The sequence below is a fragment of the Ailuropoda melanoleuca genome, chromosome 18 (genome assembly GCF_002007445.2).
Source record: "Ailuropoda melanoleuca isolate Jingjing chromosome 18, ASM200744v2, whole genome shotgun sequence".
Taxonomy (NCBI): Eukaryota; Metazoa; Chordata; class Mammalia; order Carnivora; family Ursidae; genus Ailuropoda; species Ailuropoda melanoleuca.
The window spans coordinates 6,202,653-6,217,925 of NC_048235.1; the positions used below are offsets into that span (position 1 = coordinate 6,202,653).

General features: G+C 37.7%; 1 protein-coding gene across 1 annotated transcript in view; it reads right to left on the reverse strand.

The window, feature by feature from the left end:
* Positions 1-636: 636 nt before the first annotated feature.
* VEGFC (vascular endothelial growth factor C) overlaps positions 637-15,273 on the reverse strand; it is a 98,869-nt gene continuing 84,232 nt past the window's right edge. The window contains exons 5-7 of the mRNA XM_011237393.3: positions 4,640-4,746; positions 4,008-4,341; positions 637-1,118 (exon numbers count right to left, since the gene is read on the reverse strand). Coding sequence (XP_011235695.2) covers positions 1,004-1,118; positions 4,008-4,341; positions 4,640-4,746 — 556 coding nt within the window. The 3' untranslated portion in view covers positions 637-1,003. The remainder of the gene's footprint in view (positions 1,119-4,007; positions 4,342-4,639; positions 4,747-15,273) is intronic.

Here is a 15,273-nt window from a genome sequence, read left to right on the forward strand (position 1 = left end):
TTGTTCTCAGAGGAAAGTATTTTAGCGTGATGTCCTTTTAAACATGAGACAAGCATTTCAATTGTGTTACTGAAATGTTTCCTTTTTAACATGTAAGAGCAATGAAACATGATTTCCAGTGTATTTTATACGTGCCGGATAGGAGCCTTTTAGCTCACAGAAAGTATTTTAGCTGGTCGGAAGGAGTTAAATACCTGGGAAAGAGTCCTTTTGAATAAAATATTTTAAAGCCATTTTAATACAGACTGAGGGATATTAAATCAAGTGAAGAGTCTGAATGATCCCAGGGCACGGAATAACTTCCATCACGTGGGCATGCTAAGCAGCTGAACTTATAAGCTATGTTCCCTACTGACTCCCTTGGTTATAAATTCAGAAGTGTCATGTGCTAAAACATTCATAATCATTAAATATATTAAGAGATGACTTTCAATAAAACATAATAGCAACTGTTGTCCCTCCAGAATGTTCTCTTCTAGGATCACCCTTTTTCATAATAGTCAAAATCTGACATCTGGTTGGAGGAAAGGAGGAAGGACAGGAGGAGATGAATGTTTTCACATCATCGGGTTTTGCTTATAGTGGAAGATAGTAATGGACTGAACTTACCAGTTTATAATACAATTTTCATTTTATTTTAAACATATTTTGCATGATATAAAAATATTGATCACAGTGAGCTTTACCAATTGTTATTGCTATAAAAATGAATGCAGAAACAATATTTTTAGTGGAAATAAATTATATAATCATTATTTTTTCTTTAATCACAAGAGAAAAACTTCAGCTGTCTGGTCATCGGCAGAAAAATCAGTCATTAAAAGAGGTCTTTTGCAGACGAGCTCCAGTCCATTTCTGTAAAGTTATCCACACAGGTCAGCAAACGCTGACTTCTGTCTTTGTCTCCACGGTCCCACAAAGGTCTCTCTGTTCACAGACAGTTCCAATGTGGCCACACAGTGTTCCAAGATAGAAAACTGACAAACTGGAAAATAGTACAGTTTTAGTTCATATGTGGTCTTTTCCAGTATGAAGGGACACAGCGACATACTTCTTCACTGTATATAAGTCCTTGGTCACAATGCTTCGGTCGATTTGTACACGGTCTTCTGTAACAACTAGGAAAACAAAGAGGAACACATTTTTGTTAAAGGCCAAAGCAATGAATTCATTATGCTACAAACACAGTTGTTTTTCTAAATTTAAAACGAGAACAAAGTTACTCATTTTATCATAAAATTATTCTTAGGTTTATGTCTTATTGAAGTTTGTGCTGAGAATTACAAAATGTAGGAGGAATGGAAAAACCTAAAAGCAGTCTTGCTGATAGAACAGATGGGAGAGTGAGATGATGTGAGCGTTGATTCTTTTGAAGTGCTCTCTGCTTCACGGATGAAAGGAACATAAAACAAACTGTGAAAGTAAGGTCTGCCAATATGGTGTGAGCATAGAAGCATGGCAGAGTTCACAAGAGTATGGGACTTGTATGGAACCCAGACTTGGAAGTGATTAAATGCAGCCATGTTGGCAGGACTGTGGTCCTCAGTGGGGAGCCCCACCCTCACGCCATCTCTCTGCTGGGCAGGCAGCTGGCTGAGCCATGGTGGCCCCCTCTTCAACTGGGCTCCAGGTGAGAGGAAGGTGTCTGGGGGGAAGGTGGAGAGGGACAGTGCTTGCTATGGGCACCCCTCTCTTCCTACCCTAGACTTCCAGTTTCCAGCAGAGTGAAAGGACAGATGATCAAACAGCCCTGTTGCTCCAGCAAACGGGAGCTACCTTGGAGGAAGCTGTGGGAGTGTGAGAATGTCCAGTGCAAGAAATGGCTGGGTGTCCAGGGAGTAATGCAAGATGACCTGGCAGGGAAATCAAAAGCACTCTATAGAGAAACTGCAAATGTGAGTCTGAAGTTTCATTTCTTGTGCTCTAGTAACAAAGAAAGTGTTATCTAGTTAAAATGTAGTTTTTTTTGTTTTTTGTTTTTTTACCTCTAATACAAATGCATTATCATAAGACTTCTGGTATTCCTTTACTAAGAATATGCAATTCTCAATAATCAATGAAAGTTGCTGATTTAAGGCAGTGCACAAAAAAATATATATACTCTACCCCCCCATATACACTTTTGGAATAAATATTAAAAGAAAATGAATATACATATTTTCAGAATATTAAATTATCTTTTTTTGCTTCAATATATATGCAAACCTGGAAGTATATCCTTAGAAAAATGAACACAGGAAGAGTTGTAGTAAATAGAAAGTCTTCATGAAGCAATGTATACTACTAGGAGAAATACAAAAAAATCTTTTTTCTTAAGTTAATATAAGAATTCTCTAGAAAAATATGATGGCTGGTTAGTCTCATATAAACCTAAAATCAGACTTTTCAAATACACTAGGTTCACTCAGAAGGGTTCAATATACAAAATGGTTTAATAATCTTCAATAAGATTTAGTATCTATATAGTATTCTGAATTTTTAAGATATCCTCTGGTAGTTAGAGTAGGGATATGCAAGTAAAATTGGAATATGGTCACTGCCCAAAATATTCTAAAAAGGAAACAAAAGGATCCCTATAAGGTACTCTAAAGTATAATGGAAGAAAAAAAAAAATGTCATCCATGAGATATCTAGATTCACTCAAGTTCCCTTATGTAGCAGCTAAAATGTTAGTGTGGATGGGTCATCAGAAATATAAATTAAAATGGGAGCACAGAACTCGTGAGGATTAAAAAGATGGACATTTTACTTGCTGGGGAAAGGTAATGAACATTAATGCAGATACAAAATTGTAACTAAATGAAATTTAAGCCTTAAGTCATATGAGTGATCATCTGTTGCACGGGCATTATTGCCATCTCTAAAGACTGGATTGGAAGACGAGAACCCAGTGGAGGTGATGAAGCACAGATGGTCTGAGAACTGAAGGGGCAGCCAGGGAAGGAAAAGGTTATGTTGGCCAGGGCGAAGAGGGGAGCTTCAAGAAAACGTACAGAAAAGACAGGTTACACGAAGACCACCTCGTCCACTGGATTTGGCTGTGGAGTCTACTGAGACCTTGAATAGCACTTTAACATGGCGCTCTAAGGCCAGCCCAGTTACAGTTGGTTGAGTAAATGAGAGATGAAAGAGGTGAACACGAGTGCTAAATGCCTGGGTCTTGGAGCAACTTCGAAGAGGACGGAGCTTCATTGCTAAAGTGTGCCCAGCATCACGGTTAAGATGCTAATAAAACAGAAGTTTGCGAACTCACATAAATTGAGGGGAAAGAAAAGTAGTCGAAGACCTCAAACGTATGGGGAGAGAGAAGGCCTGTCTGGTGGAGCTGTGTTGAAGGAAATGCCAAAAGCACAGAGCTGGCTAAAAGAGACCACCTTACCATCAGATTAAAGAGGAAACAGTTTAGGGATTAACACTGGAAGTGTTTGAGTCCAGTAGTCTCATTTTGTTCTTCTTGGTGAAGAAGGGGGCAGAATCAACGTTTAAGGAATGCATCTTGAGTAATCTTTAATAATGTAATTTATTTCTCTAATTCCACCAAATACTTAAATATTTTTCTAGATACAATTCTACATTTAGTGGCACTATCCTATCCTTTGTATATTTTGCGTGCAATTTTCTGCACTTGGAACAGTTGTCCTACATTATGATGGCACCGTAATTTTTGATGGGGGCAGGTATGCAATGTTTAGATGTTCTGGAAATCCTCCTCAAGCGACTGTCCTGTGCATTTGCCTCCCAGCCCATGTTGAGGGACTACTGCCTCAGACTCAGCCTCTGGGACGAGTAGTAGGAGTGCAGACCCAGGAGAGTGTGGTTCCCAGGGCTCCTGTCTTGCTTTTTTTTCAGGAGCAAACACAGTCTCAAGGAAACTTTGGCACTGGTTAGAAAATAACAGAATTCATCTTCCGGAACTTACTGGTCTTATTCTAAAAAGCAACTGCCATTTTGGTTGAGGAAACTATCCCCAGTAAGAGAAATGAATACACTTTACGAAGATTTCTTACCTGCATGTTTGATGTTGAAATTTCTTTCCTTTTAAGAGGCATTTCTGTGAATTTTCTGTGCACTCACAGGCACACTTTCCAGGGTTTAGGGGTTGATTCCTGGGGCAGGTTCTTTTACATACGCACTGGCATGTGTTTTCATCAAATGCTCTGTTGGCCCCACATGAGCTGGGTAAAAGTTTGTTTTTACAGACACACTGGCATGAGTTTCTGTCTAGTTCTTTGTGGGGTCCACAGCTGGAAGGCCTGAGCCCCCCTTTGCAGACACACTGACACGTTTCTTCATCGAGCTCCTTGTTGGGTCCACAGATGTCACGGAATCCATCTGGAGAGTCTAGACAAACACAGTGAGACATCTTTGCTATACCTTACTTAGCTCTGGGTGTGGCGTGAAACAAAAGCATATAAAAGCGTCTGTTTATGTTTTTCATTAAAAGGGTTGTGCACAAACACGGTATGTTCCTTTACAAGGAGGTTCAAAACAATACCAATGTCAAGTAGAAAACGTCCTGTAGTCACTTATTCCAGGGAATGATGATCTGAATATTGTACATGTGATTTTAATATTAAAATATTTGTTAATCAAAATAGAGACACTTGGCATTTCATCTTTAAAATATCATTCTGCTTACCGTCTCCAGAATTTGAGGAAAAAATAAAGTCTTGCTGAGCCAGGCATGTGCAGAGGTGATTATTCCAGATGTAATTTGTGGGGCAAGTCTTGTTCACAGCTTGGCACCTTTGGGAGAGACAGATGGGTTAATAGTCTAACTGGTACCCAGAAGGGATCATGTCTTTTCTTACCTCTGTATTACAAAGCCAATGAATGCTTGTGAAAAAGCTTTAAAATGATGTAAGAATATATGAAATGAAATGTGGAAGTTCCCTCTCAAAGTACCCCCCTCATCCACATATGCGGCCAAATTCTAATTCCAGAGGTGACCACTTACTGGCACGGTCTTCTATCACTCCAGACTCTGATTTTGTTAAGGCAAATACATTTATTTGTACAATCCCATGGTGGTTTAGTTTGTGTATACAAGGGGATAAGCCTCATAATACTCTGAAATTTCCTTCTTCCACTAAACAATATATTGTGGGTATCTCCATAGGTCCTTTGAAAATGTTCTGCTTGTTAGTGGCTACATAGCAGTCCATAAAATGGATGAGTACTACTATTAATCTCCTGTTGGTCACTACGGAAACTGCTTCCAATTTGTGGCTTTTTCAAACAATTCTACAGGAAACATCTTTATACATTTACCTTTCCTGACTTATTTCTGAAACACTGATGCCTATAACCATAAAAGGTCTATTAATCCAAAATTTCCTCTCTACACTCCACCAGAAGGGCATCGAAGACCGTATTTGTTGTTGTCATTGCTTCTGTTCTAGTTTTTCCTACCACCCTCTCTTTTCTTATAGTCTCATTATCTGTTTTACTAAAAATTATGAACATATGGGCTTCGGTCAAGTACGCCAAGTGCTCCTTTGCTCCGGCTGTCCGACTGCTGGCTGAGACTCCTCCATGTTGGTGTCAATATGAAATGAGCCCTTTAGTGTGAATCCTCTCTGTTCTCTGAGACGAACAGATTGTCACAAGCTCATCTTGCCCACTGTCTCCTCCACATCTAGAATCAGCCCTTCCTTCAAGGAGCCCTCATTCTGTTAGGAAATGGCATTTGGGATTAGGTTTGTTCAGTGCCAGGTTACATTATGACTCGTCCTTTTCAGGGCACAGAGCTAGAAAATGCACATATACCCCATAGAACGTCTCCTTAGTTAATGTTTACCCATTAGGAGGATTCTTGGCTCTTAATATCCTAACTTACAGAGTATATTTAAACCTCTCACTACCTTATTTTTCTACTGAGGTTGGTGCAGGGGAAACAATTATATCTTTCATACTCCATATCGTGAACAATATGTGAGGGAAGAGTGTTGAGTTACATTCCAGACTGGCAGAACCTAACAATCATGTGTAAACATCTTAACAGGGGCACCGACTGTAAACAAACAGGTCATATGCTTCGGATGTTGCTGACAAAAGTTTCAGAGTCCTACTGTGTGATGATGCAATGATACGCCTTTCTTTAAAAGACAGCCTGATGTCTTGTATAGCACCCCAGGAAGGACTTCTTTGAACAGCGTGAGCACATCTACATCCGATAACCATTTTTTCCTTGACAACTGCCTTTGAGGATTTATGGAATCTCTCCCACTCAGCAGCAGCTCCAAGACCCAGAGAACCTCTACTTGTCCCATTCAGTGGGAGAGTTTGCCTAAAACACCCTCCCACACCTCTCCACACCACCGTGCATGGCAATGACTGTCTTACTCTTACCCCTCCTCCCTTGTAACATTCTTCAAGGGTCATGTCTCCAGCTTGATGAAGACCATCTATTACGGAAAGTTTTCTTGAATTATTTTTGATTTTTAACAAGTTTCTGAATGCTGTGTGTTATTTGCTGTCCCGTATCGTAAGATAATAATTTCTCATTCAGCATGCACATAATCCAAGTAATCACATATAAAGTAGCCATGTGTTAACAACCATAAGAATTGTTGGATGATCAAGGAAACAGTGTCTGAGCATTTTAGATCCTATCGAGGTAGGATGTTACTTTTCTACAGGTATTATCTTTAAGTTCTTCGTAGGAAATTAGTTATGTCTGAGTTTAATTCTTCCCATTCAAGACAATACAAATTTGTTTGCAATGTATATTTTTGGAAATAGGTTATTGATCTTAACTAAGACATACCTGTACATAGTTTCAGGGGAAAAAAAACCAGTCATAGTGCTATTTCCAAATATAATTTAATGTTATTGGGTTTTAAATTTACTTCTTGACTTCATGTTAATAACTTTCATTAAAATTTTTGTTCCTAACAATCTTTATATATATATATATATAATATATATATAATATATATATGTGTGCATGTATATATATAATATATAATATATATGTGTGCATGTATAATAGATAATTGCCTTACCCTGCGTATACCATATTCCTTTTTCTTTATAATTTTATTTTTTGAAGATTTATGTGATTTCAGTTAAAATTATGAGAAAATATATATTCAGAGGAGTTCATTCTGATCCAAGTCCTCAGCATGCTGATCCTTTTTGCAGTTTTTGGTTTATGTTTTCAGTGTTTATTTTTGTAAATAAAATATATATGTATGTATATATTTTTCGCATTCTGTTATCCAGAAGATAGCCTCCCTTACATGCTCTTCTCAACCTTGCTCTTCCAGTTAGCTCTATGCCTTGGGGAACATTATACCTTCCTAATAATTTTATGTATTCCCAAGAGCAAGTCCTTACTTATCACATATTTTTGTCATTACTGTTTTCTTGGCTAATCATAAATGTAGACTGTTTCACAAAAAATTTGGACAGTACTTATCAATTCTCCAAAACAATATCATTGTTTTTTCATTTACCTCCTATCCAAAGCTTTAGTCCCTTCCATCAAATAAGATGCTGTTACGTTTAGTTATATAATAGTGATGCAATAAATTCTGGCTGAATGAAACTCAGACCAGTCTTCCATCAATGAAGGTAAATCCCTTTGGGCAGTGTTGCCTCAAGGTTGACATACACATGATTTAAGTGACACACTCTCATGTTGGTATCAGGAGGGCACAGTCCTACGGTGGCTGCAGTAGAAGGGCATGAGCATTCTCCCAATATGTGCTTTGTATTGCTATTACCTAAGCCAGTGGTCTTCCAGTTGTTAGTTGTAATCCATCAGTGGGTCATGAAATCTATTGTAAGGGTTGGGAAATGTGTGTGTAAAGTCAAAGAATGACATGTAATAAAATACTACCAGAATGCATGTGATAAAGATCACTTTCTGCAGCTATATATCAATTCTCTATATGCATAGATTTTTGTTTTATGCACATATAAATATATGCATATTTATACACACCCTCACACCACCTCTCCCACATGTGGTGTACGTGTACGTGTGTATATGGTAGCAATGTCCAGTGTATTCGTTTTTAAATTACAGTTGTTAAAGTTGATAAACATATCTAAACTATTTATTTTTATGGGAAAAAGTGTCAAGAATGGTCTCAATCACTAGCCTAAGCGAGACTGGTCCATACTGAGGTTTTCAACTGTAGGAGAATGCGTTAATGTCTCTGCGCTGAAGTGAAAGTCGGTCTACAAAATTGTTCACCCTAAAGGGGTAGGAAAATAAAGCCTTCCTATTTCTCATGTAGTGAGGGAAAAGAAAGAGTTCTGTAATATTTCACATCCTTAAAAATATAAATTCAAAAATATGGACCGTGTGTAGAAACAGATGAAGGAATACATTTCTGAAAATGTCCTACAAAACAACAAGGTATCTAGTGCCTAATTTTACAGCATTCAGTAATTCCCTAGAATCTGGCTATCCCAGCCCTTTTGGTTTTGCACATTCACGCTGAATAAAAATATGGCATTCAGAATAACAATTTCAATTGTTATACCTGAAGTGTTTTTGCCAACATAGACTTTATATTATGGACTAATTATGCTGTGCTCAAGTGAACTAAATATTTTAATTTCTAATATTCTTAAAACTTAAATTTCTATAAAAATATCCACTTTAGAAGCTCTGCCAAAATTAAGAAACTGCTACTTATCAATATTAACATATTTTAATGTTGAAATTTGAAATCCTGCTAGATACTACTTAATTAAAGATACACATATTTGCATAGGATGCATTTTCATAATTACTAAATGAGGTTCCCTACTCTAAAAGTGAATGGCGTGTTCTTAGCTTTAAATAAGCTTCTCGGGGCGCCTGGGTGGCTCAGCCCATAAGCGTTAAGTGTCTGCCTTCGGCTCAGGTCTGGGAATTGGCCTTGCATCAGGCTCCCTGCTTGGCGGGAAGCCTGCTTCTCCCTCTCCCACTCCCCTTGCTTGTGTTCCCTCTCTCACTGTCTCTCTCTGTCAAATAAATAAATGAAATCTTAAAAAAAAATTAAATAAGCGTCTCATGTAAAAAGGGGAGACACAATTTCCAAAACAGTATCTCAGAATGAGAGAAAATGTTTTTAATGTGGATAGAAGTGAGCACAATTTACTTATCCCCTAGGTATCTTCATCTCCAAAGCATTTTTATCCTATTGAAATTTTTCTTCAAGTTCTGAATATTAATGGATGTAAACATATTAAAACTTTTAAATAAGTTGTTTTTGTATACTGTATTTATAAAACATTGATTCAAAGATGCATTTTGTCTGCAAAGCCTATGATTATGCAATTATTTATAAAGTAGATCTATGTTGAGAATCACATGTATAAACTACTTTGCCTTCCCCCCCCCCGCCGCCCAAACACAACCACAATCCTGTTTATAATACTTATGAAGGAAAAAGATGACTTTCTAAGAACTATCTCATTACCTCATCCAACTGGTTAGGTTAACTGTTGCTAGTTAAAAACAGAGGACAAAAATTTAAGGGTTTATGGTTCAAGAACGATGACTTTAATGGCTAAAAGGATTCTCACTCGCCATTTATCTCTCTTTGGAAATTTTGAAAGACTAGTATGTTCTGTAGGATTAAATCCTACATAATGGGTAAGAGTTACTAGCTCTTGGGCTCTGGACACTGTAGTAGGTTGCTTTGTGCATCCCACTATTTGGGTTCTTTCATCTTCTCTACATCTTGGCACTAGAGCTTCTATATACTTGGAAATTCCCTGACTCCCCAAATCCGTATTTAAGGAATGCAGACACACTCCCACCTTTTGTTTGGCATTAGCGAGAACTGAGATGAATGTAATATATTTTATAATATATTTCTCTGTGAAAAAAACCCTGCATCTGGATTTATTTAAACTTTTGATTCACTTTACTAAATATATCTCTTAAAGTGTTTCATAGATTATTCAAAATGAATGTCAACATTAATTGAACACAAATTCAACTCGTAGCACTCAATGACTTCTTTAAAAAGCAAAGTCTTTCTGTGGATATGAATTGTGCTATCAATCAAATACTCTCACTGGTGTCTCCTTTCTTAAGGTGTCTTCACAACAACCCAACTGATAAAAATTCTGCTGATCATGTGGTACCTTTAATACACAGTCATATTCCTCAAATATGGGAATTCTTTGTACTTTCTGCTCAATTTTTCTATAAGCTTAAAACTGCTTTGAAAAGGTCTATCAAAGTCACTGAGTTGACAAACTCTTTGATCTAAGAGTTCCCGCCTCTGGGTAACATTTCAGTCACAACCTCAGTGCAGAGGATATACTGATGGAATATTCTCAGCCATAGATCTTTTGCTATAATTTCTACCAGTCAGTCAGCAAGCCATAGGAATGTTGGGCTCCCAACTGTCATCTTTTAGAAGGCAGAAACCAGACACTCCAAAGGCAGGTACCCTGGACAGCACAGTTAGCTTCCTGTTAGAAAAAAATACATTCCAGGGTCTGGAGACTCTTACTTGAGTTTCATGGGTGAATCAATTCATATCAAAAGGTGCTCATTTGAAGGGGTTGGGCAATATTTAGATAATAATGAGCTTTGTAAAAAAAAAAAAAGGATAAATACACGTGAATTAAGATTTCAAAAATAACTGCATATTACCATGAGGGTTTTAAACCTTTTATAAAGAGGGTATTTTCAGGGCAGAATACAGATGCATGTTTTAAAATACTAGGAAAGTAGTTTCTGATCAACCAGCGCAGACTATGTCCCGGTTTAACTGGCAGATGTGTTACCTCTGCATTTCTGCTCTGATGCCGTTTATTAAATGTATCATGATATTCTGTTTATCTCTATTTTTGGTGAAGCAATAATGAATGATCTTGAAATTAAAAGGAAAGAAAAAATTAGAATGAGAAAAACCCTCCTGGACATTCAAGCCTCCAAGCATTCCGAGGAGGATCTGTTAGAGATTAACAAAGACACTGAGCACTCAAGTTCTACTTCAAAGGTTGCCAGGCTATAAATCTACTGTGTTCCTTAGACAAGAGATGAGTTCTCACACGAATGAAAGTTTCCTTAATAAGCCCGAATAACTTAACTTCTTAGAAGCAAGTATGTGTATTAGTAAGAAGTGTTGACATATTTGTAAAAGAAATGAAAACCAGCATACATAAAAACGAATGGGCCTTCAGGCTAGATTTTTTCCATTTTCTCAACTTTTTTCACCCCTTCTTTTCCTCTCTCACCACACCAGGACTCTCCCTCAAAGACTGATCTGATCTCTTTATCAGACTGAAATCATCCATATTTTCTATTTTTAGTACTTGTTAAAAAAAAAATTCAAGGTACCCTGGCTCTCCTGAGCATGGTCTTGTCATTCCTCTACCAAAAAACTACTCATTCTACCCCAATACCTCTACAGAAAAGATGAAACTCTTCAGGCTGGTGCCCAGAGCTTCCAAAGCACAGCCTTAGCATTGCCTTTTTAATTTAATCTCCTATGGCCTTCACCGATTGACACCCAGTTAAATTATTCTGGTCTATTCATTGTCCCAGAATGTGCTGTTTTCTTTAAGAACCCTATGGGACATTGTCAATGAGAACCAACTGACCGGTAAATTTACCTCTGGGTAAAATTCACTTCAAGGCACTTGGCTTCCAAAAGTGACATCTCTCTCCTTTGATTTTAGTCTCTTCCTAAAACGTAGCCTAGTGCCTTCCCTATAGCATGTATCATAGAATAAGCATGAACATACATTCATTCATTCACACGATGGAATACTATACAGGTATTTAATGAAGAAAGCCAGGGCTATAGACCTCAAAATGGTTACATGTCTAACACATACTGTTGGGAGAAAAAAGTAATGTCACCATTTTAACATAAATATTTTAAACAGAGCTGTACTATATATTCTTTTGTCATATGTTAATACATCTATATGCCATAAAAATGGAAGATGAGAATTCAATTTCCAGGCAGTGGTTATTTCTGAGAATGGAGGATGCAGAATGTTGACTGGGGCTTTGGGTTGTATCTTAAGTGAGTATGACAAAATATTTGTTGGATTTCAAGTCAGGGTGGAGGGATATATTGTTTTGTGGGTTTTGTTTTTTTGTCCTTTAGTATATGTTTTAAGATTTTTTAACTTAAGGAACTTAAAAATGCAGTAATGACTGCATCCAGTAAGGAATGGATTAGCTCCAAATTTAGTTTGAATCTCTAGTTTGCTCCTCTCAGTCGTGTGATGTTGGGGAAAATGACTTAATCCCTCTGATTCGGTTTCTCATATATAATTGAAAATTTCACCCTCTTGTTTCCTCTTTCTGACAATTGTTGTGCAATGTAGGTTATCAATAAGTAAACATGTTATCTCCATTTTATGTCCTTCAGATAATGGAGTCAGTCCTAGTCAATCATGAGCAATCTAATACTTGATCATCTCCCCACTTCTTTCCTTGAATGCTTGTTGGTTTTTGCAACCTCTTTTGGATATCATAATAAACTGTTTTTAGTCTTAATTTTTCTGACTGTTCTTGGTCTCCTGCACTGACCATTGTTTCTCCCAGTTTCTTAAATAGTGATAACCCCCACGGTGTCATCTGTTGCTTCTCTCTTTACCATCTATATTTTCCTTGGTTGGGTTCATCTCTTCCAGTGCTGGTAGCTACCAAAGCAGCTTGCCCACCTCAGCACCCTCCCAACTCCAGATCCCACCGCCTACTGAACATTGCACTTCGATTTCTTACAGATACCACAGACACCAATGTGCATATCTAAACCAAATTCTCCTTCTCCAATCCACTCTTCCTATGAACATGTGTTCCGTCTTTGTATCATCCATGCATTTTCATCCTCAACTTCTGCCTCTGTGTTCTCCCACACATGCGGTCCCCAAGTGGTGGGCTTTCTGAAAAATGTCTTTCCACCTCTTTTCTGTCCATCCCCATTTCCACCGCTGTGGGTCCCACCTTTGTCACTTCTGTATCAGATGATTTCAGAAGCTGCTTCAATTTTTCCACCTCCTGTTTACTCCTCCAGTCCACCTACTATACTACCTTCAGGATGTTCTTTCTATATGCAATGTACATATCGCAGGTCCTACATGTATCTTCTAATGGTTCTTGACAAACTTGAAGAAAAAGTCCATCTTTGGCATGGCGGATTCAATTCCGTGTACTTCTGCAGACCCAGGCAGGTCCTCTCCAACTCCTGCTTGATGGTAGGTGTGCACCCCACATACATACTTCCTCTGCCACACTAACTCCAGTCCCGTGTTCACATGTCTGACTCACTTACGGGATTTCTCTAGAGGAGCGATCCTCTCTACCATTCTCCACAGCCTAGCATAATAGCAGCACCACGTAGACACACAGTAACTGTTTGATGAATGACTCGATAAAACAGAGCATTGTGTTTTATGTACTTATTATATTAGACATATTTGTGTTTGTATTCTGGTGCATGAGCTGCTTTAGTTAAGGAATTATATTATTCATTGTTTTAATACCCCACATCTCCTAGGATGCTGCGACACACATCAGACTCAACATAAATATCTCATGAATGAATGAATACTACTCCTATCAACTAACAAAATCTAGGGCATCACTTCTTAATCGCAAATGACTCCCTCCATAGAAAGAGACCCTCCATGTAAGGTGCCATGGGAATCCATGGTGTTCAAGCTGATGGAAAACATTAGAGGAAATAATTGGGAGGAACTGAATAATCTGTGAGAACATCAATAATAATATTGCTATCTAACCAGTTCTAGAGATAATCTCTTCCACCTCTGGAATTTCTGATCTATTTTGGTGCTGCTGATATTGAGACTTGAAAGGTTTTCTTTTTTCTTTCTTTTTTTTGGGGTAAATACTAGAAATTCTATAAGATATTGGGGGAGAACATGGGTTTAAGAGCTAAAAAGACTTGAATTTTCATTTTTTTTTTCTGGCACTCTTCTTAGCTGTTAGGTTTGTATGTGCTAATTAACATTTTCAGTACTCAATTTTCTCATTTGTAAAATGTCTGTAAAAATAGCAGCCAAAATTTATTGAATGCTCACTGTCAGGCATCAGGCACTGTGCTAACCCTGAACAGGGGTTACTGATTATAAACGTCGCTGGATCCCTCTGTGTTAGGCGTTGTCCTCGTCATTCTCTTCGTTGCTCTTATTCTAGTATTACTAGAATACAGTATTACTGTGTTACGATAGTATACAGTATCAGACTAATATATAGCATAATGTCATTGGATAGGTTGATCATGAAGATTAGGTTATAAATGTTACACTGCATTGTTATTTATAACATTTTGATTTACATTTTGTTTTGTAGATGAGGAATATGAGTCACAAAAAATTTATAGAAGTTAGTGAATTTCTAAGCAGAAAATGAATTTTCTAACCAGGAAGCTGCATACAGCACGCACACCCTTCACCCCTGTGCTCTGGGGCATGAATCATCAGTGCAGCCACCGGGTGGGGCTAGTACGAACATGAGGTGATGTGGGCAGATGCTTGTGCAGGGTAATATTTACTGAACTACTACTACTACTGATACAGATAGAACACGTGTTGTCCCTCCATGATTGGGAGTGCCACGAGGCCAGGAGAAGCCAGGCTTGTCTTCTCTCTTGAAGCATTCCTTGTCCATTTTAGAGACTCAACAATTATTTTATGAATGATTCATTTTATCAACGATTCACTTATTTATTGAATTATACTTCTTCATAAGTAATGTAAAACAAACGGTCTGCTACTTATTTAATCTCATAATGATGGGACTATAATGCCATGCACTTGAGAAAGGCATGCCTTGTCTTTGTACTGACGGTGGCTGCTGAGAGCGCATGGCTGGGGAAGAGCTGGGGCCACTGCTGGGAAATTTCAAACTCCATACAAAGGAGGGCTGGGAGGCTCTCCCCGCTGGGGAATCATGAGAATCTTAAAAGATTTGACTGTTACCATAAAGATTTTAAGCAATCTACCATTTTAAACGTAAATGAATTTCAAAATTACAGTTAAAGGATCTGTTTCTCTTGTCTTTTCAAAAATCCATTTTTTTACAAATAATTTGTATATGATAAAATATTCCTATTTTAAATTCACAGTCTTTTTTCCCCCAATTTATGCACCCATGTAACTATTACCACAATCAAAATATAGAATATTTTTTATCACCCCAGACAATCCCTTTGCCCATTCCAGTCAATCCCTACCACCTGTATCTTCAGGCAACTACTGACATACTTTCTCTCAATCTAGATTATATTTGTCTTTTCTAGAGTTCTTGTAAATTGAGTCATAGAACATGTA